General features: G+C 38.3%; 1 protein-coding gene and 1 pseudogene across 2 annotated transcripts in view; both read left to right on the forward strand.

Annotated features, from left to right (window-relative positions):
• The window catches only part of MICU1 (mitochondrial calcium uptake 1), a 288729-nt gene that overhangs the window by 65949 nt on the left and 201922 nt on the right, over nt 1–20858 (forward strand). For both annotated transcript variants that reach the window (XM_006170082.3, XM_006170083.3), the window contains exons 3-4: nt 903–1077; nt 11758–11920. In XM_006170082.3, coding sequence (XP_006170144.1) covers nt 903–1077; nt 11758–11920 — 338 coding nt within the window. The remainder of the gene's footprint in view (nt 1–902; nt 1078–11757; nt 11921–20858) is intronic.
• LOC102501563 (mitochondrial import inner membrane translocase subunit Tim9 pseudogene) lies at nt 16666–20035 on the forward strand (annotated as a pseudogene).

Consider the following 20858-nt stretch of genomic DNA (forward strand, 5'->3'; position numbering starts at 1 on the left):
CTCTCTGTGTGTGTGTGTGTGTCTCCATCAAGCACATGTACCCCTGGAAAAAAATTTTTAAAATACATAAATTAAAGAATAAATTAAAAAAAAAGTCCTAAGGATCAAATGGTGGCACAGCAGTAACATGTGATGTTCTTTAAGGCTGGCCCACATGGAAGGGTTCATGTCCAAAGACCTTTCAAAGTATGCCAAGCACACACATGCTCATGATCTGTGGTTTGCTAAGTCTGCGAATGGATGGTAGTGTCAAGACATTGGTGGAGGTACTGTCTCTCTGTCTCTCTCACTCATGGAAGAAATAAATAAATTTTTAAAAAAAGTCTCTTTCTTGTTTTCCCTTCCCTTCCCACAGGCCCTGATTAACTGGTTAACCTGTGTTTGACTTTCTCTTAATTTTGCTACAGTTCACCGAAGGCAAATCACAGAAGTGAAACCATATAGTATTTATTTATTTATTTATTTATTTTTGGTGACTGGCTTATTTCACTTAGCACAGTGTCCTCAACATTTATTCATATTGTAGCATATGACAAGATTTTCTTCCTCCTTAAGGCTGGATAATATTTTATTACATACATTACCACATTTTGTTTATTCATTTCATTTACCAATGGACATTTGGAATACTTCCATATTTTCACTATTATGAATAGTGTTGTTATGAATGTGGATGTGTAAAATTTTTTTTTTGAGATCCTGCCTTTCATTTCTTTTGTCTATATAACCAGAAGTGGGATTAATAGATTATATGATAGGTCTAGTTTTAATTTTTTGAAGAGCTTCGTGTAGAATTTTTGGCAAGTTTTATCGTTATACCTGCTAAGCCATATCTGTGAATACTTATTTGGTTAATATGATGGACCTTCATGTTAATCCAGATTTCTTTTTTGCATATCCAGGGCTCATGCAGAATCTCCACCATGTGCAAACAACCTAAAGACTGAAATTGGAAACAAAGGGAAGAACAAAGATGAAGGAGAAGTTTGTAACCATGAAAAAAAGGCTGGAGATACGAATCTTGAGCCTTATCCAGAAGAGAAAAAGAAGAAACGTTCTGGATTCAGAGACAGAAAGGTATGAATGCAATCTTGTGACTTATTCAGGACTGTATACTAAAGTGGAATAATGCAATTCAATCTGTCTTATCACTCATTTCAGATGATCTATATTTACTGCCAGGTTTTTCACCTCTTCTCTATTTTCCATCATGTTTTAGGCCAAAGGTACTGTTGGAATATGAAGTTTAAGGAGGTAGTTGAGGATCTAGGGTTGATAACCAGGATTAGCATGCTTTCTGTTAGTTTTTTCACTTCAACTGCCTAAGGTGATTTTTGCTTTTGCTATTCCTGGTGCTGAATGTTATCATATGTGTTGAGTCTTTATGGTCTTGACTCCTTCCTTTTCTCCTTTCTTCCTTATTTCCTTTCCTTCCTATTGCCAAGGGTATGTACACTTGACAGAGGTAGAGAAAGCACCCTACATTGGGGCATAGTCGTGTTGCAATCCCTCTTCCTTCATTTCTCCATCCCGTCTGGACTTAGGGTGCATGTGCACCCACACATGCACACTCCTGGTGTGTTTCTCAAGTTACTGGGGCCAGGACCTGAACCTCTATCAGCCATGTGGGATTTGGCTCCCTTAGCTATCTCACTACCAGGTCTGCCTCTTCGTGACATTTCTGATTTATAATGTCAAGTAGTAAAGGGAGAATAAGTGACTTGAGGATAGCATAAACTTTAATGACTGTCAAGAAATTAACACAAACTGCTGTTATGTAGATTTGCCTCAGAAAAAATTCAGTTCCACTATAATAATATCTATGGTATGAGACATTTAAGTTTAACAGACAGGAGTGATGAATAGTCAGAGGGATGAATTTCTTAGGCATTTTGCATGTGAAGTTAAAATTCAGTGTTGGGACCAGCGGATGGCATAATCGTTACATCGCTGGACTCCCACTTAGTTGACCATGGTTCAAGTCCTGGACCTGGTGGCTTAAGACTCACACCAGTCTCATGTGTGTGCATGCCCAAAATCCCGAGAGGAGAATGGAGGAGAAGGGATTACAATATGGCCATCCCCCCACAGGGGAGTGACTTCTCATTTTCTGTCTCTCTGTTTCTCTCTGTCTCTCCAGCAAATGCACGCGTCCTATAGCAAAAATCTCTTAAAAGAAAAATTCACTGTTGCCCTCAGTTTCTAAAGGATGGTTAATAAACAAGATAATTCAAGTTATATTTTGTGTTGTATATGTTTTGTATATATTTGCAAGACAAATTTCTTTGGGAAGTTTTATACATTTAGATAAAGTTATTAAATATGTCTTCTCAGTTCCCAAATCCATTTCTGAATTTGAACAAAGTTTTGGATCACAAGTTAATCATCAACTGTCCTAGTTTTTCTGTAAGGATACATTTAAGTTTTCTTTTGCCCTGAGTGAATTCAAAGAAAGCTTAACTTTACCTCATGCTAGCAGTTTCATATACAGTCACACTTTCTATTTTACAAAGTAGAGCTAAAGTGACCCACATAAACATTTATTTTTGAATCTACTTCCATTTTCTATTCCTGCCTTCTGGTCAGCAGATGACCATGTCTCACACCTCACAGAAAAAATTAAAACTACCAGTGTAATTTACTTGATTTCTAATCCGTATACCTATAAAACCTAACTAATCTATGTCTGAAATCTTATTTCTTTCACTAAAGTCTCAGAGGAAAAACTATCTTTTCCCTATTCAAGGATAATTGTTCTGCATGTCATCTTATCTCACTAGGAATCTATTTCATCATTTACTGTTTCTATCCTGCTTTTCGGATCACTCTTTGTCTATCCATAGTCTATATATTACATGTTAAGAATTCTTCTATCTGTAATTTTAAAAGTAACTGTATTTTTATGTTTAAGTTTATTAAAAATTTATCTGGTATTCTATATGAGTTCAAGATTTCATCCATTTTCCAAAGAAGTTGCATCTCTTAAAACCCTTTTCATATTTGTTTCATGGGTGAATTTGATTTTTTTTTTTTTTTGGAGAGGTTTTTCGCTATAGGGCGCGTGCGCTCACCAGACAGACAGAGAGAGACATAGAGACAGAAAGCGAGAAATCACCCCTCAGGGGGGATGGTCATGCCGCAGTCCCTTCTCCTCCATTCTCCTCTTGGGATCTTGGGCACGCACGCACACGCACCCGGCGTGAGTTTTAAGCCACTGGGTCCGGGACACGAACCGTGGTCGACTACGTGGGAGCCCAGCGACATAGCCATTACACTAACTGCTGGTTCCCACATGGGTGAATTTAAATATCCTCTATTTCTGAAGCAATTGGTATCTTACTATAAAGAAATGTGTAGCCAATCCAAATCCAAAGTAGTATAAAGTCATCATAATTAGTAACCACCACTTGTTTTCTGCTGAAAACGGAGCATTCTTCCCTGGATCCTCCTTATAGTGACTCCTGTGAATCACAGAGGTGTGAACCTCCTGATGATCCATCTCCATGGTGCCGTTGGAAGCTCTGCAAAAGACAGAGAGACCAAAGGCAAAATAAATGGTGGCATCACACCAATTCTTTCTCTCTCTCTCTCTTTTTTCTTTTTTTTTTTTTTTTTGCTAAGAGTGGTTTTTTTCCCTATGGGACATGTGTGTTTACCAGAGATACAGAGAGACAGAAAGCAAGAAATCACCCCCCAGAAGGGGTGACCACACTGCAATCCATATTCTTTCATTCTCTTGGAATTTTGAGCATGCACCCACTTACACCTGGGGTGAGTTTTAAGCTGCCAGGTCCAGGACTTGAACTGTGGTCAACTATGTGGAAGTCCAGCAACGTAACCATTAAACCATTTACTGGTCCTCCAGTTCTTTCTCAAGTCACTTTTTTTTTTTTAAAAAAAAAAAGGATTTTTGATATAGGGCATGTGTACTTTCGGGAGAGACAAAGAAAGACAGAAAGTGAGAAATTACCCCTTAGGGGGGATGGCATGCCTCAATCCCTTATCCTCCATTCTCCTCTCAGGATTTTGGGCGCACACACACACACATATTCCCAGCATGAGTTTTAAGCTGCTGGGTCTGGGACTCAAACCACTATCACCTAAGTGGGAGTTCAGCAATGTAACCACTATGCCATCTGCTGGTCCAAAACCACATTTTTAAAAGATAACACATGTGTGTGCCTAAGAGAAAGAGAAATAAACACCCTTGACAAGGGTTCATCATGTTGTGTTTCCCTTTCCCAGTTCTCTAGCTTGTCCGGATCTCAGGCACGTGCACACATGCGTATATCCACCTTGTTTTCAAGCTGACCCAGAGATCTGAGCCTGTGGTTGGCCATGTGGCTTCCAGCACTGCAGTTCAGTTTGTTGCCTACTGATTGAACCACCAGGCTGGGCCTAAGTTGTATTTTTATCTTTTCTTCCCTAGTTACTTTTCCATTTACTTTCTTTCCTTTTATCTGGTCCTCTGGTCTTTACATGTTATCCTCCACTTCCTTATTTTTCATTTACATATTTTACTTCTGTTCATTTGTGTGATCTTGAGTTTTGTGTGATATTTCACATATTCAGAGAATAAAAATAGAGAATAATATATGAACATTCATGTTCTCACTACTCAAAGTTTTTATATTTTGCTATATTCACTTCACGTTTTTGTTTTGTTCTTGTTAATTTGCTATAGGGTACACATGTACTTGCCAGAGAACGAGAGGGAGAAAGTGAGAAAGCACTCCCCCTCAGGGGGATGACCAAAGCATAATCCCTCTTTTCCATTCTCCTCTCGGGACTGTGGGCATGCACTTGGTGCATGTACACATGTACCTGAAGCCCCTGGGTCCTGGACTCAAACTGTAGTTGGCCAAGTGGGATTCAGCCACCCCAACCACCACATCACTGGCTAGCCTACTAAACTTTTTTTTTTTAAAGAAATGTGTATTAAAATTACATTGCTTGTATACTACTCCTGACTTCCATTTCTTTCCTTTTCTCTTTAAAGATAAGCAGTGTCTTGAATTTGTTAGTTATTGTGCTGTCTGGAAAGTCATGACACATTTTTGCATAGAAAAATATATCATGACTTTCTCAACAATCGAATATCATTCTCTTTATAGCTGTAGGTTTCCTGAAAATTAAGCCATAGAACTGGTTATCAGGACCAGGGGAAGATATGTCCCTTTTAACAACAGGAAAAGCTCATTCCTCTCTTATCCTCAAACTGTCTTGTATAAACCAAATCAATCAAACAATGAAAACATATAGGATTTTGGGCCAGCTGGTGTCATGGTGGGTAAGGCAGCTGGACTCTACATGGCGGATCTGGTGGCTTGAAAAACATATATGTGTGTCCAAAATCCCAAGAGGAGGGAGAAAAGGAGGAGAAGGAATTGTGGAGAGACCATTAGCCTTAGATAGGGTGTTTTCTCATATTCTCTCTCTCTCTTTCTTTCTCTCTCTCAAGCATATACACACTCTGGCAAATTAAAAAACAAAAGAAAAGAAACATAAAGACTTTTCTATAAGATGCCCATGCACAGTGGTGCTGTGGACTGAAAAGCAAGAAGAGACATGAATTGCTTATCTCATCTCCTGTCTGTCATCAAAGATAGATACTTCCTTGGGGGATGTGGTTGACAATGGGAGCAGTGTTAACTACTCCTCTTTGACTGTCTCTTAACTGCTTCTGGACCAGCAAATCAGTCGCTCATTCAAGAGGGAAATCAAAGAGTAGAGCTTTAAAACACCATCTGAGGAGGACCAGCAGTTAGCGTAATGGCTGTGTCGCTGGCCATCCCCCCTGGGGGTGATTTCTCTCTGTATCTCTCTGTCTAGCGAGTGCATGCGCCCTATAGCAAAAACTTCTAAAAAAAAAAAAAAAAAAAAAAAAAAAAACCATCTGAGGAAGTGAGGTACTCATCACAGTCAATAGTACCAACTTCAGTCTGGACTGAAGTCATTCTTTTCATGTTTTTCTCTTCCCTGCTTCTGCCTTTAGAAATGAGGAAAGGTGTCATTCATCACGGATCCATGCCATTTAAAGTTGTCAAAACAATTAGAAAACATTAACTTTTTTCTTCCTAAAATTTTTTGTATAGTTACAAAATATCCTTTTCTTTCCTCAAACTCAATTCTGAAACAGAAGTTTGTATTTCTTGGTTCATCTGCTTTTTTTCTTTTTAAACTTTTTTTTTTTTTAATTTGCCAGAGAGCACGTGTGCTCACTAGAGACAGAGAGAAAAAGCACCCTTCCTGCCTCCATGGGGCATGATCACACCACAGTTCTCTCTCCTCCATTTCTGCCCTCTTTCGGGACCTTAGGCACACATGCACATGCACCCGGCAGATCTCTCCAGTCACAAGTTTGGGACTCCAACCACATGGTTGGACATGTGGGATCCAGCCACCTCAACGACCAGTACGCAGGCTAGCCCTAATACAATACTTCTTATGATTATTACAGCACCCATTCTTTAGGTGAGAAAATTAAGAAATTATCTCCATGTACTTATTTATCTTCCACTTGAATATCTTCTATGCTGAGGAACTCTGCCTTATGGGAAGTTCTTCCTTATTTGACTGAAATCTTGTCTGTAACTTTTGCCTATGAATTGAATTCTGCTATTCGTTGTGTATAATATCTGAATTTTAAAAACATAATTATTTTACTATAAAATAAAACAGATATAAGAAGCCATTAAACTGATTTAAAAAAAAATTGTTGGAGAGCATGTACGCTTGTCTGAGAGAGAAAAAAAGCACCCCCACGAGAGGGTGGTCACTCCACAATCCCTTCTCCATTTCTTCCTTTTTTCAGGATTTTGAGCACACATGCACATGTATCCAACATGTTATTTCAGTTGCCGAGTTTGGGAATTGAACCACGCAGTCAGCCATGTGGGATCGAGCCTCTTAACTACTATAACACCGGCTGACCCTAAACTGATATTTTTTAAAATTAGTTTTTGCTATAGGATGTGTACCGTTACCAGGGAGAAACAGAGAAAAAGAGAAAGTGAGAAATCTCTCCCCAGAGGAATGGCCATACTGCAATCCCTTCTCCAGTCTCCTCTTGGGATTATGGGCACACACATAAAAGAGCCCGGAATGCTACCTGCTGGGCCCCTAAACTGATTTTTACAGTAAACATTTTCTTTCATTCTTTATAGTTTTATCACCCACAATTTATGTCTAGATATAGTTTAATTCTTGCTTATTTTGTCTCGATAATATGTGTTTTAAGGCTCTTAATCTACAGATGACAGAACCCAGGCCATTTTAACTGAAGTTTCCTGTGGTCTGAATTTTGCTGATGCTTATTCTCAATGCAATTCAGCATGTCCCTCTATTCTCTGTATTACCAACTATTGATAGCTACATTCTAAGGCTTGATCAGACTCCAGTTTGATACCTCTGGCAAGACTATAGGTGATATTATATTCTTTTATCAGAAGATACCTAATATCTCATGGCTTTTATTTTTGTGACAGTAATAGCTATTTGTGTTCAAAACCTAGATTTGTTAATTCACTGAGGAAGCAAATTGCTGATGCTTGAATTTTATCAAATCTTTTTCATTTATTAATTGGAATATTTTATTTTATAAAGAGGCACTAGCCTTCATTTACTATTTGGTTCCAAATGTTATACTATTTGGCTACTCTTCGATGCAGTTCATATAGGAAAAATAATGCCTAGATTTTTAATTTAATTAAGCCAGCAGTTTTATTGCAGACAAATGTCATAACAAAAAGGTGCTGGGACCAGCAGTTGGCGTAATGGCTATGTCGTCGGACTCCCATGTAGTCGACCGCGGTTGAGTCCCAGACCTGGTGGCTTAAACTCATGCCAAGCACATGTGCGTACGTGCCCAAGATCCCGAGAGGAAAATGGAGTAGAAGGGATTGTGACGTGGCCATCCCCCCGGGGGAGGGTGATTTCTCACTTTCTTTTTGCCTCTCTCTGTCTTTCTGGTGAGCGCATACACCGTATAGCAAAAATCTCTCCCCCCAAAAAAGAGATGGTGCTCAAGGAAGTTTTTTTTGTTTGTTTGTTTAAACAGAGATTTTTGCTATAGGACATGTGCACTCTCTAGAGAGATGGAAAGTGAGAAATCAGTCCCCCGTTGGGAGGTGGCTACACCGCATTCCCTCCTCCTCCATTCTCCTCTTGGGATCTTTAGGGACACACACACACATACCCAGCATGAGTTATAAGCTACCAGGTCCAGGACTCGAACTACAGTCGACTACATGGGAGTCTAGCAATGTAAAACCATTATGCCATCTACTGGTCTCCTCAAGGAAATTTTTTTGAAGTAAATGATGGAATGAACGATCATAATTCCCATTATAAATCTTTCTCTAGGTCAAATATCCTAAAATCCTTCAATAATTTCTATGTATTTCTGCTTCCAAGTCTCTGTTATCTTGTATGCTGTATTCTGAACTCTTCATATGGTTGTTTGTGTTCCTTTTATTTTTATAATTTTTCATTTATTAATTTTAATTATTATTTATACGTTTAATCGCTATACATCGTTTAAATTTTTTTTGGGGGGGAGAGGTTTTTGCTATAGGGCGCGTGTGCGTGCCAGACAGAGAGAGACAGAGAAATAGAAAGTGAGAAATCACCCCCTGGGAGGATGGCCATGCCGCAATCCCTTCTCCTCCATTCTTCTCTTGAGATCTTGGGCACGCACGCACACGCGCCCGGCGTGAGTTTAAGCCACCGGGTCCGAGACGCGAATCGTGGTTGGCTACGTGGGAGTCCAGCGACATAGCCATTACGCTAACTGCTGGTCCCTACATCATTTAAATTTTAAAGCGACTTTATCCAGGTGTTCCTTTCTTTTTTTAAGAATTATTTTATTTAACTTTATTTATCATTATTATTATTACTTTTTAATTTGACCAGAAACAGAGAGAGGGAAAGTGAGAAAGCAAGCTGCCAAGTCCAGGACTTGAATCATATTCAGCCATGTGGGAGTCATGCCTTAATCACTGTGCCATCTGCCAGCCCCATTAATATTCCTTTTAACATGACCACTTAAGAGCAGTTAGCTCTGCATCAGCTGATATGGAATGATCTTCAAGCTATAATGCTAAGAAAACCAAAATACGTAATATATTGTATGGTTGTATACTAAATTCCACCAATTGGAAAGTGCATCGAGTCTATTAAAATCTTTGACCTATTGTTTCAAAATAAAGTAGGTGTCTAAATTGTGATCATATTAGTGATATTCAACAGCATCATTTTTTGTTTGTTTAAAGACAAGATCTTGTTATATCATATTCCTCCTGCTTCAGCCTCCTGAGTAGCTGGGCCTGAAGGTGCATGCCACCACACCTGGCTTAGGTAGGCCAGGAATCAGCATGAGCCTTTCATGTGGTCTTAGCCTGCTGAGTAGCAGTGCCTTTCAGCGCATGCTACCAGCACATGCTACCATAGCTGGGCCTTCAGCTGCATAATTTAGTGACTGTTGTAACAATCAAGGAATCTAATTTTCATTCTTAAAATCTTTGTCTTTTTTTTTTTTAATTTTTATTCTTTAGGGATTTGAGAACTCTCTCTCTCTCTCTCTCTCTCTCACACACACACACACACACACACACACACACACACGTGAATGGCCAAGAAGTTTGGGACTTGAACTGTATAGTTGGCCAGGTGGAATCCAACTCTCTTAACCACCAGGGCATGGACTGGCCCAAATCTCTGGTTTTGTTTTTTTTGTTGTTGTTGGTTTTTTTTTTTTGGAGAGGTTTTTGCTATAGGGCGCATGCGCTCGCCAGACAGACAGAGACATAGAGACAGAAAGCGAGAAATCACCCCCCAGGGGGGATGCTCACGCTGCAATCCCTTCCGCTCCATTCTCCTCTCGGGATCTTGGGCATGCATGCACACGCGCCCGGCGTGAGTTTTAAGCCACCGGGTCCAGGACGCAAACCGCGGTCGACTACATGGGAGTCAAGCGACATAGCCATTACGCTAACTGCTGGTTCCCCAAAATCTCTGTTTTTAAGTTATCGGCTTAACTTTTCAGTTCACAAAGTCCTCTTTGACAGTAATTATAGCTTATATATCCTAACATTCCAAACTTCTTCTTTTCTTTTCTTTCTTTCTTTCCTTTTTTTTTTTTTTTTTTTGTAGTTGTTTCTAGGAAAAACAAGAACATAGATGCCTAAAGAAAACTGTTTCTACTGTGACCAGTTAACTTGCAGACAGTTACGGTCTAATACAAGACGCCTTTAAGATTTAGAAATGTCTCAAGGCTGCTAAGGAGCGAAAAAGTTCTATAGTATGTTTGACACATGCTCAATCTTTGCATAAAGTCTCCTCTGAAATCTATTTACATTTTATGCAAGTTAGCATCGAAAAGATTCCTGTTATGAGTTACAAATTAACAGCCTTTCTTCAATTGCTATAAGCACATCTGGTCGTGGAATTAAGACTTGTTAAATAGCTTCTGCCAATGACTTCACAGTTACATCTAGCCAGGATTGACAAGTTACAAGAATTGCTGTTAATATGGCACATTTAAAACATTATTGGTAGGGGCTAGCAGGTGGCATGGTGGTTCAGGTGCTGGACTCCCACGTGGCCCACCATGGTTTGAGTCCCAGACTTGACCGCTTGCTTTCTCACTCCCCTACCCCACCCCTCATGTGAGCATACCTGCCCTATAGCAATTTTTAAAAATAAATAAAATAAATTAAATTAATAATTATTTTTAAAAGTTATTGATGCTTTTCTTAATACTAATCAGTTGCTAAAAGCCACTGAGCTGATAGGTTTTTAAGTTTTGTTGTCTTGACACATCTAGCTGGTTATTTATAAAATTTATTTTTTTACTATAGCAAAGTACGTAATTAAGTGTAAGAGAATTTCTTTTTTTGTTAAAATATTATGTGATTGGTATTATGTTTTGTAAGTTCTATACACAGAATAGGGGTATGTATGCCAGAGGAGGGAATGAGCTTTTGTATTATTAATATGACAAACTTCAAGTGAAATGTATGTCATATTTGATTTTGTTGCTTTTCAAATATTTGCTTGTATTCTTTCTAAATAAGCTGTATGTAAAGGATCTCTGTCAGTTTACTTAATTTTATAGTCAAAAGTAAAAATCTGTCATTTCAGGCCTGTTAATGAATTGAGTTTCTGTAACATATAATTATTTTCCTATGCCACCATTTAATATATTTTGTCTTTGACAGCCTGCCAGCTATTCAGACCTATAAATCTCAAGTGTTTTATTTTAGGATTCAGGAAGTTACATAGAAGTAAGAACTGTATAATCAAAATTTAAGACTTTGTAGGATACTATATATATGTATGTGTGTGTGTGTGTGTGTGTGTATATATATATATATATATATATGGCATTGTACTCTGTTACTAAGACTTTTTGAATTCTTTTATGACATTTTTCAATTTTGCTAGCTTTCAATGATTTAGGAAATTAAAAACATTGTCTAAAACAAAAGCTGTAAACAAAATTTACATGAGCTTTGCTTGAACTGAGGTATGAATGGTATATTGTAGGAAAGAGAGTCAAAGATTTCTGAAATTCAAGTTTATGTATAAAATTTTAAAACTCAGTTTAAGAAAAAAATGATATAATAAGATTTCCCCCATTAAAAAATGATAAAATAAGATGGAAACTATATGAAAATTAATAAGCATTGATGATAAGAATTTGTGAGCATATGTTGTTTGTTTAATATAGTAACACTCTCTAAATTTTAATTTTAGGTGATGGAATATGAGAATAGGATTCGAGCCTACTCCACACCGGACAAAATCTTTCGATATTTTGCCACCTTAAAAATAATCAATGAACCTGGTGAAACAGAAGTATTTATGACTCCACAAGATTTTGTGCGATCCATAACACCTAATGAAAAACAACCAGAACGTAAGCTGCTAAAGTGAAAGATAGGATTGTGATATTGTGATATTAATTTTGTTACCAGCTACTTTGTTTCCTTGTATTACCTAAATCTTATAGGTCCATGCAATAATTATATTCACTGTAACTACTGAGTATCTGGCATTGTGCTAAGCTTTAGGAATATAAAAGCAGAGCCTACAATCTGATGTGGCACTCTTCAACCAGGGTAAGGAGTTGGAAAGATTGTGCCCCTCAGGATGAAGACCATTGCCTGTAATTAGAATGTTCCTGAAGTCAGTACATTACACATGTGTCTGCTATCAAGTTACTCTTTAGTGAGGTAGACAAAAATAGTGACAATTTCAGAAATGTGGTACTTTGCAAAAGAATATTATGGGTAAGTCCTGTGGCATTATAAAGAAGAAGCACTTAGCTCTGCCTAGAAGTTTCGAGAATGCTTTGTAGAGAATACATCTAAATTTGAACGAGAGCTAGACAACGAGTAGTGGAAAGGATGCCTCATGTAGAGGAAATAGTCTGAACAAATAAGGTATGTGGAAAGAAAATAATTGGTTTAATATTTCAAGTTAAATATAGCAATTTAAGAATGTGCCTAAGAGGGCCAGCAGGTGGCGTAGTGGTTAAAGTGTTGAACTCCCACATGGATGGCAGACTACGGTTCATGTACCAGACCTGGAAGCTTAAAAATCATACTGTGTGTGTGTGTGTGTGTGTGTGTGTGCGTGTGTGCGCCCAAGAAATCCCAGGAGGAGAATGAAGGAGAAGGAATTGTGGCATAGCCATTTCCCTCTCACTTTGTCTCTGGTGAGCATATGCACCCTATGACAAAGACCAAAAAAAAGGACCTGAAAGACATTGTGAAAAAAACAATGGAGTAGGGAGCTCCTTGAATTAGTTCTACTTAAGCAACCATTATGGTGGCAAAAACAAAATCAACTTTTTTGTAACTCTGTAATCTAATAAAAAAACTCACACAACCAGGGAAAAGAGTTAATGAAGAAAGAGGTTGCAAAGCCATATGGATACAAGACTTCTACCTTCCTCCATTTCGTTATACCCTTGAACTTTCAAACTACCAGAATTGTGAGTTATTAAGCCCTATTTCTTTATAAATCACCAAACAGCCTCAGGCCCCTATGCAATAATGGACTAAGACAGTGGGCTTGCGCCTTTTTTTTTCCTTCTTTTTTTTAAATTTCATTTTCTTTTATATATTCAGTCACATTATTTAGTTTACAAAGTGAATATTTCAACAGGTGAACATTTCTCCCTACTACAGTTGATAAAACTATAAAATATATTCAACAGATAATATCACATTTCTTTCTCCCCTTAATGCTTTGCCTCCCTATTTTTCTTCTAAATGTCCTTCTTCGGACCCTACTCTTTCATACACACTGTATCTAGTATGTACATACATATACTGTGTTTCTATACCCTTTAGTCAATCAGTTTCAGTCAGAGTGCAGACACTCAGTATATATTAAGTGGAGACATACAATGTCTCTCATTCATAGCCTGGCTTGCTTCACTCAGCAGTAAATCTTCCATATTTTTCCACTTTCTATCAAAAGCCAGGATATTTTTTTTTATGGCTGAATAGTATTCCATAAGAGTATATGTGCCCACAGTTTTCCTATCCATTCATCTGTTCATGGTCATTTGGGTTGGTTCCATGACTTAGCAACTGTGAATAGTGTTGCAGTAAACATCAATGTGCAAGCACTTTTCCATTTAAGTATTCTTCTGTCCTTTGTGTAGATACCAAGGAGTGGGATTGCTGGATCATATGGTAGTTCTATTCATAGATTTTTGAGGAATCTCCAAATTGTTCTCCACAGTGGCTGGACCAATTTACATTCCCACCAGCAATGTAAAGAGAGTTCCACTTTCACCACACCCCCACCAGCATTTATCATTTTTTGTTTTTTTAATCTTAGTCATTCTGACTGGGGTTAGGTGGGGGCTTGTACCTTTTACTGATTTGGAGGCTCATACAAGCAGGAGATGAGCCTTTTTTTTTTTTTTAAAGAGATTTTTGCTAGAGGGCATATGTGGTCACTGGAGAGACAGAGAGATAGAAAGTGAGAAATCACCCCCCAGGGGAAATAGCCACACCACCATCTTTTCTCCTCCATTCTCCTCTCAGGATCTTGGACACGTACACACACATACACACACACACACACACACACACACACACACACCCAGCAGGGCTTTTAAGCCACCGGTCTGGGACTCGAATTGCGGTCGACTACGTGGGAGTCCAGCAACCTAACCATTACACCATCTGCTGGTCCCAGGAGATGAACGTTAAAGTAGAGTTATAGGTAGCTTGGTTAAACATTGAAAGAGACCCCAGCTCAGAGCCAATCTGCAAACACACAGGGAAAAGTATTTTTGTTATTTTCAATTCTTTTTTACTTTCACATTTACGGAAGTCTCTCTTTAAGGCATTTGTTAAGTACATAGACAACAGAACGAAAAATTCAGAATGACACATGACAAAGAATACAATTTTTGTCAGAATAGTTTGGAAAAGTCACTAAAAATGTATGACTATAGTCTTCATAGAATGATGATACTAAACCCTGGGGAATGAAAAGAATTTTATTTACAAAGTTACCTCAGTATAGTATTAAAAATGTCCAGTTTTCAATGAAAAATTACACAGCATATCAACAAACAGGCAAGTTTGATCTACTAACTGGGACAAAAGAAATTGACAGGAACCATCCCTGGAAAAGTTCAGATATTATATTTACTAGACAAAGATGTTAAATCAACTATCTTAAAGATGCTCAGAGAGCTAACCCAAAGTTCAAGAACTAAAGAAAACAGGAAACCAGAAGACCAGTGTTTTAGTAAATAGGGGATATCCATGAAGAAATAGAAATTATAAAAAAAGGAACGAAATGGAAATTCTGAACAGAAAAGTACAATAGCTGAAATAAAAAATACATTAGAAGCAGTCAACAGCATATTTGAGCCAGCAGGAAAAAAAAAATAGAACTTAAGAACAAATCATTTTGTAATTATCCAGTCTGAGGAACAGAGAGCCAAAAGAAAAGAATAAAAAGAATAGAATAAAAATGAACAGAGCCTAAGAGACCTGTGGGGTACCATCAAAGTATATCAACACATGCATAATGGGAGTTCACAAGAAATTGAGACATTTTTTGGATCAACAGAAGCTGAGGGAGTTTGTTGCTGATAGACCTGAGCTACAAGAAATGCTAGAGGGAGTCCTTTAGGCTTAAAGCTCTACAAATAAATAAAAAAAATATTGAATACCAGTAAAGACAATTTAATAGGTAAACATAAAAAACAATATTGCTTTACTTTTGGTTTGTAACTCCTTTTTCCCCTTTATGATTTAAAAGACACATTTATTAAAAACAATCATTTTAAATATACAGTAATGCGCACCTAACGTATAATAATACAATTGTGAAATAACAAAGTGGGGGAGGGGGTAGAGATGAATAGGAACAGAATTTTTGTATGCTACTAAAGCTCATGTAGGTATCAATTCCCAGTACATTATTATCAATTTAGGATAGTAATTGTAGTCCCTAGGGTTACCACTAAGAAAATAACACAAAAATATACAGAAAACGAAACAAGGAGTGGATAAAAACGGTACACTACAGAAAATCAGTAAAACATAAGAGAAAGCAAGATTGGAGAAACTGAGAAACAAAAAAGAATATAAGACATACAGTGTCAGCTGATGGCATGATGTTTAAGGTGGCTTGATTCGACATGGCCAACCTCCTGGTTTGAGTCCCAGACCTGGACCCAGCACCTTGAAAACATGCCAGTGATGCAGGAAAAGGATAATGCAGAAAATTAGGGTGCATGGGTCCAACACCCAGTGCAGTAAAAGCAACAAACCCAATTCTTTGTCTCACACTCACAAAGAATTAGAGATGTGGACACAGAGAAGGAATAGTGAAATGGAGAGTTTGTTCAGAGAGAAGAAATATCAGAGCTCCCATACAGGGAGTGGGGTCCTGGAAAATGGGTTGCCAATGAAAAACTGAGACAAGGGTTTTTATCTGTCAGGGGGGTCTTTGGGCTTCTTGCTTTTATTTAGGCTTGTTCAATCTCTGAGAAGCTAACTTTTTGTGAGAAGAGAGAAGTGGCTTAAAAAGACTGGCCATCATATTGAAGAGAAATGCCAACTCATTGACAAACTTAATGTTGCTCGAAAAGAGCAAATGGAAATTCTGAACAGAAAAGTACAATATCTGAAATGAAAAACACACTAGAAGAGTTCGACGGCACCTTTGAGCAGGCAGTAAAAAAAATAAATCAGAACTTAAAGATAGGTCATTTTGTAATTATCCAATCTTGGAGGGAGGGAGTTGCCTATAGGAACCTAGGTTCTTCAAGTTCACATTTCTGAGAGACCTGTCCTGAGATGCAGAATGAAAAACCACAAGCACATGTAAAGGAGGAAAAAAAAAGTTTTAATAGAAAAGTAAAGATTTCTAATAGGGAGGAAATACACCCCCATGCCTGAAGGGCATGAGGTGGGCAGCTGCCAGAGAAGGACAACTGCATTGGGCATGAGGTTAGGTGTTACTTTTATCCTGAGGGTTGACAATGAATATTTAGCAGGGGAAGGTCTGTCATAGTGTCTGGCTTCCTTGTTTGGTTTCCCAGGCTTTTTTCTGCACTTGCACATCTCTCTCAGGTGAGGAATTTAACTATCTAATCATACCAAGGTGGTATCTGAAGGAATGAGCATCCATATCTGGATGCACTGTCCAGATGTTGACTTTGTGTTCCATCCCAGTGGTGAATTTTTGTGTGTCTATCTGGGACAGCAAAAGGAAGATAGATTGTTATCCTGGTGCCAAGAGCCCGTTGAAAAGGGTGGGAGGAAGGAATCTTCAAAGAGGGTCGGGTTGAGGAGCCAGCAGATGGTGTAACAGTTATGCCACTGGACTCCCTTGTGGCCAGTCATGGTTTAATACCTGGACCCAGTGGCTTCAGAATCACGCTGGTCACCTTGTGTGCATGCGTGCCCAAGATCTTGGGAGGAGAATGGAGAGGAGATTGCAGTGTGGCCATCCCCCCCAGGGGGTGATTTATCACTTTCCTCTCACTACCTCTGTCTCTCCAGTGACTGCACATGTGCTAAGCAAAAACCTCTCAAAAAAAGGGGGGAGTGAGTGTGCTCACATGCCCTGTAGCAAATTAAAAATAACAATGATAAATGAATAAATTTTATTTAAAAAATGTTTTAAAAAAATGGCTACAAGAGAAATAAAAATATTATATATTATTTAAAGTATCATTTCATCAAGAAAATTTAGCAGTTATAAAAAGATATACATCAAATAACAGACAACAAAATATATGAAGGGAATACTGACAGAATTAAAGGAGAGAAATATATAGTTCTACATTAGTAGTTAGAGAGTTTTAAAGCCCAGTTTCAGTAATGAATAAAACATCTAGACAGAACATCAATAAAGAAATAGAGGACTTAAATAGTGTGATCCATCAACCAGACCGAGCAGAAACAGAATGCTCCAAGAACAGCAGAATACATGTGCATTCTTCTCAAGTGCACATCAAACATTCCTCAGGATGAACCATCTACCAGGACATAAAACAAATCTTAAAATAAAGTTTAAAAGTTCAAAGTTCTTTTCTAATCACAATGAATTGGAACTATCCATTGCTTACAGAAGGAAAAGTAGAAAATTTATAAATATGAATTATAAAATTAAACAATACACTTTTAAACAACCAATAAATCCAGAAAGTAATCACAAAGGACATTAGAAAATGCTCTCAGTTGATTGAAAACAAAATTTAACAAAACTTACACTGTACTGCAAAAGTGGTGCTCAGAAATTTATAGTTATGAACACCTACTTTTAAAAAGAAAAATGAAGGCCAGTAGGTGGTGTGGTGATTACGGTGCCGGATTCCCATGTGGTCAACTGTGGTTTGAGTCCTGGACCTGGTAGTTTGAAACTCATACAGGGCACATGTTCATGTGCATGCATGCTCAAAATCTTGAGAAGAGAATAGAAGAGTAGGGATTACCCCACTTTCCGTCTCTGTTTCTCAGGCAAGCACATTCGCCCTATGGGGGGTGGGGTGGGGGGAAGAAAGACCTTATAAATAAATAAATAAATAAATAAATAAATAAATAAATTTTTACGTGAAAAAAAGAATGATCTCAAATCAATATCTTAATTTTTACACACACCAAACAAAATTATGTATTTATTGGCTAATAGAAATGTACCCAGGGGCTGGCAAGTGGCATGGTGGATAAGGCGCTGGACTCCCACATGGCTGACAGCGGTTCAAGTCTTGGACCTAACAGCTTGCCTTCTCTCTCTCTCTATTTCTCTCTCTGGTCAAATTGTAGAATAATAAGTAGTGAATAAAATTAAAATAAATAATTTTTTTTTTAACTTTATAAAAAGGGGAACCAGCAGTTAGCGTAATGGCTATGTTGCTGGACTCCCATGTAGTCGACTGCGATTCACGTCCCGGACCTGGTGGCTTAAAACTCACGCCAGGCGCATGTGCGTGCATGCCCAAGATTCCAAGAGGAGAATGGAGAGAAGGGATTGCAGCGTGACCATCCCCCCTGGGGGGTGATTTCTCGCTTTCTGTCTCTATGTCTCTGTCTGTCTGTCTGGTGAGCGCATGCGCCCTATAGCGAAAAAATCTCTCCAAAAAAAAAAAAAGGAAGAAATGTGCCCAGAGGCTTGAAGGAACCTAACCCTCAATTTCCCTAGGAGTAATAGTTTGATATTCACAAATTCATTGTTCCTGGTGACCTTATGGACCATAACTACCACAAATAGCAGGGATTGATTGTATATGGCATGGTAGAGGTAGGATATAAATAAACTTAGTTCTGTAGAGAATAGGTAAGGAAGGGATCCTAAAAATAGCATTTCACTTTAGTTTTGAAAAATGAATAATCACTCATCTATGTGAAAGTGAAAGAGTATTAATCAAAGTGAGTCAATTGTGTGGTCAAAAAGTGAACATGCGGCCCCGCCATGGTAGTGCAGGCAGTCGTGGTGCTCTGCAATGCTGGATACCACGTGGTGAACCACAGGTTTGGATCTCTGGTTGATCTGAAATACCCAGGGTGAGTTTATACCTAACATCCTGACTAGCTGGAGGGCTAGAGAAAGGGGATTGCATTGGGGCAAGATCCTATCAAATATCTCCCCCTCTCTCCTTTTCTCTCTCCCTCTCATCATCTTTGTTTTGTTCTCTGATGCAATAATTAAAGGGAAAATAAAAAGCTTTTAAAAAATCAAACATGTAGAATAGTAAAATAAGCTTAAGTAACCAGAAACATTTATTGTCTTTTTTCTAAACGGGGGTTTATAATGTTTTGCCTACATTATTAACATTCATAATCTATAGGACAAATAAGAACTATAGGTAAAATCATACCCATCCAGAATGTATGAAATTTGCTATTTTGGGGGCTCTCAGCTGTCACACCTGCCCTGACCTGGACCTACACAGTTCCTAGACTCCACCCAAGGTGCAGCTCCCCCAGTCTCGTGTTGGTATCAGATGCTGCAGCTTGTCCCTAAGTGATTCATAAACATACCACAAGATATGCCTGCACAGATACCAGATCTGATCAGATAAAACAGCTTAAGGAATTTCTTGGAACCTACAGTAAACTTACAGAAACATACCTTTTGGACTTGTTAAGGACTTCACAACAAGAGAAGTAAAACCTGAAGAGATGACCTGCGCAGAGCATTGCTTACAAAAGTATCTTAAAATGACACAAAGAATATCCATGATATTTGAGGATTATCATATTCAGCAGAATGAATCCCTGGCAGCCAAAACAGGCCTCCCTGGCCAACCACAATAGAGAGGTCCATGGATGGACTATCGATGAAAGTGTGCCAACAGCTATTGCACCGGAAGTGAGGATTCATCTGACATAATCCCCTCGAAGCAGTAGTCTCCATGTTAAACTGTTCGTCACAACTATTTTTCAAATGGAAACCACTGGAGAAACAAAATCACTATATACCAAGGATAATCAAATTAGAAGGTCTTATTGTTAAATTAAAAGAATACAATGCTTAAGATTCAGCAGCTTGGGGACCAGCAGTTAGTGTAATGACTATGTCGCTGGACTTCCATGTAGTAGACCGTGGTTCGCGTCCAGATCCGGTGGCTTAAAACTCACGCCGGGCACGTGTGTGTTCATGCCCAAGATCCCGAGAGGAGAATGGAGGAGAAGGGATTGCAGCGTGACCATCCCCCCTGGGGGTGATCTCTTGCTTTCTGTCTCTCTGTCTCTCTCTGTCTTTCTGGTGAGCGCACGCACCCTATAGCAAAAACCTCTCCAAAAAAAATGTGTTTTGCCTAAGGGTATGTGTACATGCTGGAGAGAGACTAGAAAATAAACCATTGTTTCTTATAAATAAATAAATAAATAAATAAATAAATTTGGGGCTATAAAAGTTTTCAAATACAAAAACCTGTATGTACTCATCTCTGAGCTTCAACAGTTCTAACATATGGCTAATCTTATTTTGTCTATAACCTTTCATACTTTTGTTCCACGTCCCAGAATTGTTTTAAAACCAGTGCATGATATCATATCATCTGTAAATACTTCTGTATGTGTCTCTAAAATATAAGGAGTTTAAAAAATGATAATTATTTTAAAATATTACATTTAAAAACTCCATCATTTTTTCCTTTTAATTTATGGGTATTTTTATTGCCAGAGGTATATGTGTTCACCAGAGAGAGAAAAAGCAACCCCTGTGGGACATGATTACACTACAGTAAGAAAGAGAGAGAAATCATCTCCCAGTAGAGTGTGGTTACACTCATGCATATATACCAGGCATGTTTTCAAGCTGTGGAGACCAGTACTCGAACCATAGTTGGCTATGCAGGATCT

The sequence above is a fragment of the Tupaia chinensis genome, unplaced genomic scaffold (genome assembly GCF_000334495.1).
Source record: "Tupaia chinensis unplaced genomic scaffold, TupChi_1.0 Scaffold148012_1, whole genome shotgun sequence".
Classification (NCBI taxonomy): domain Eukaryota; kingdom Metazoa; phylum Chordata; class Mammalia; order Scandentia; family Tupaiidae; genus Tupaia; species Tupaia belangeri.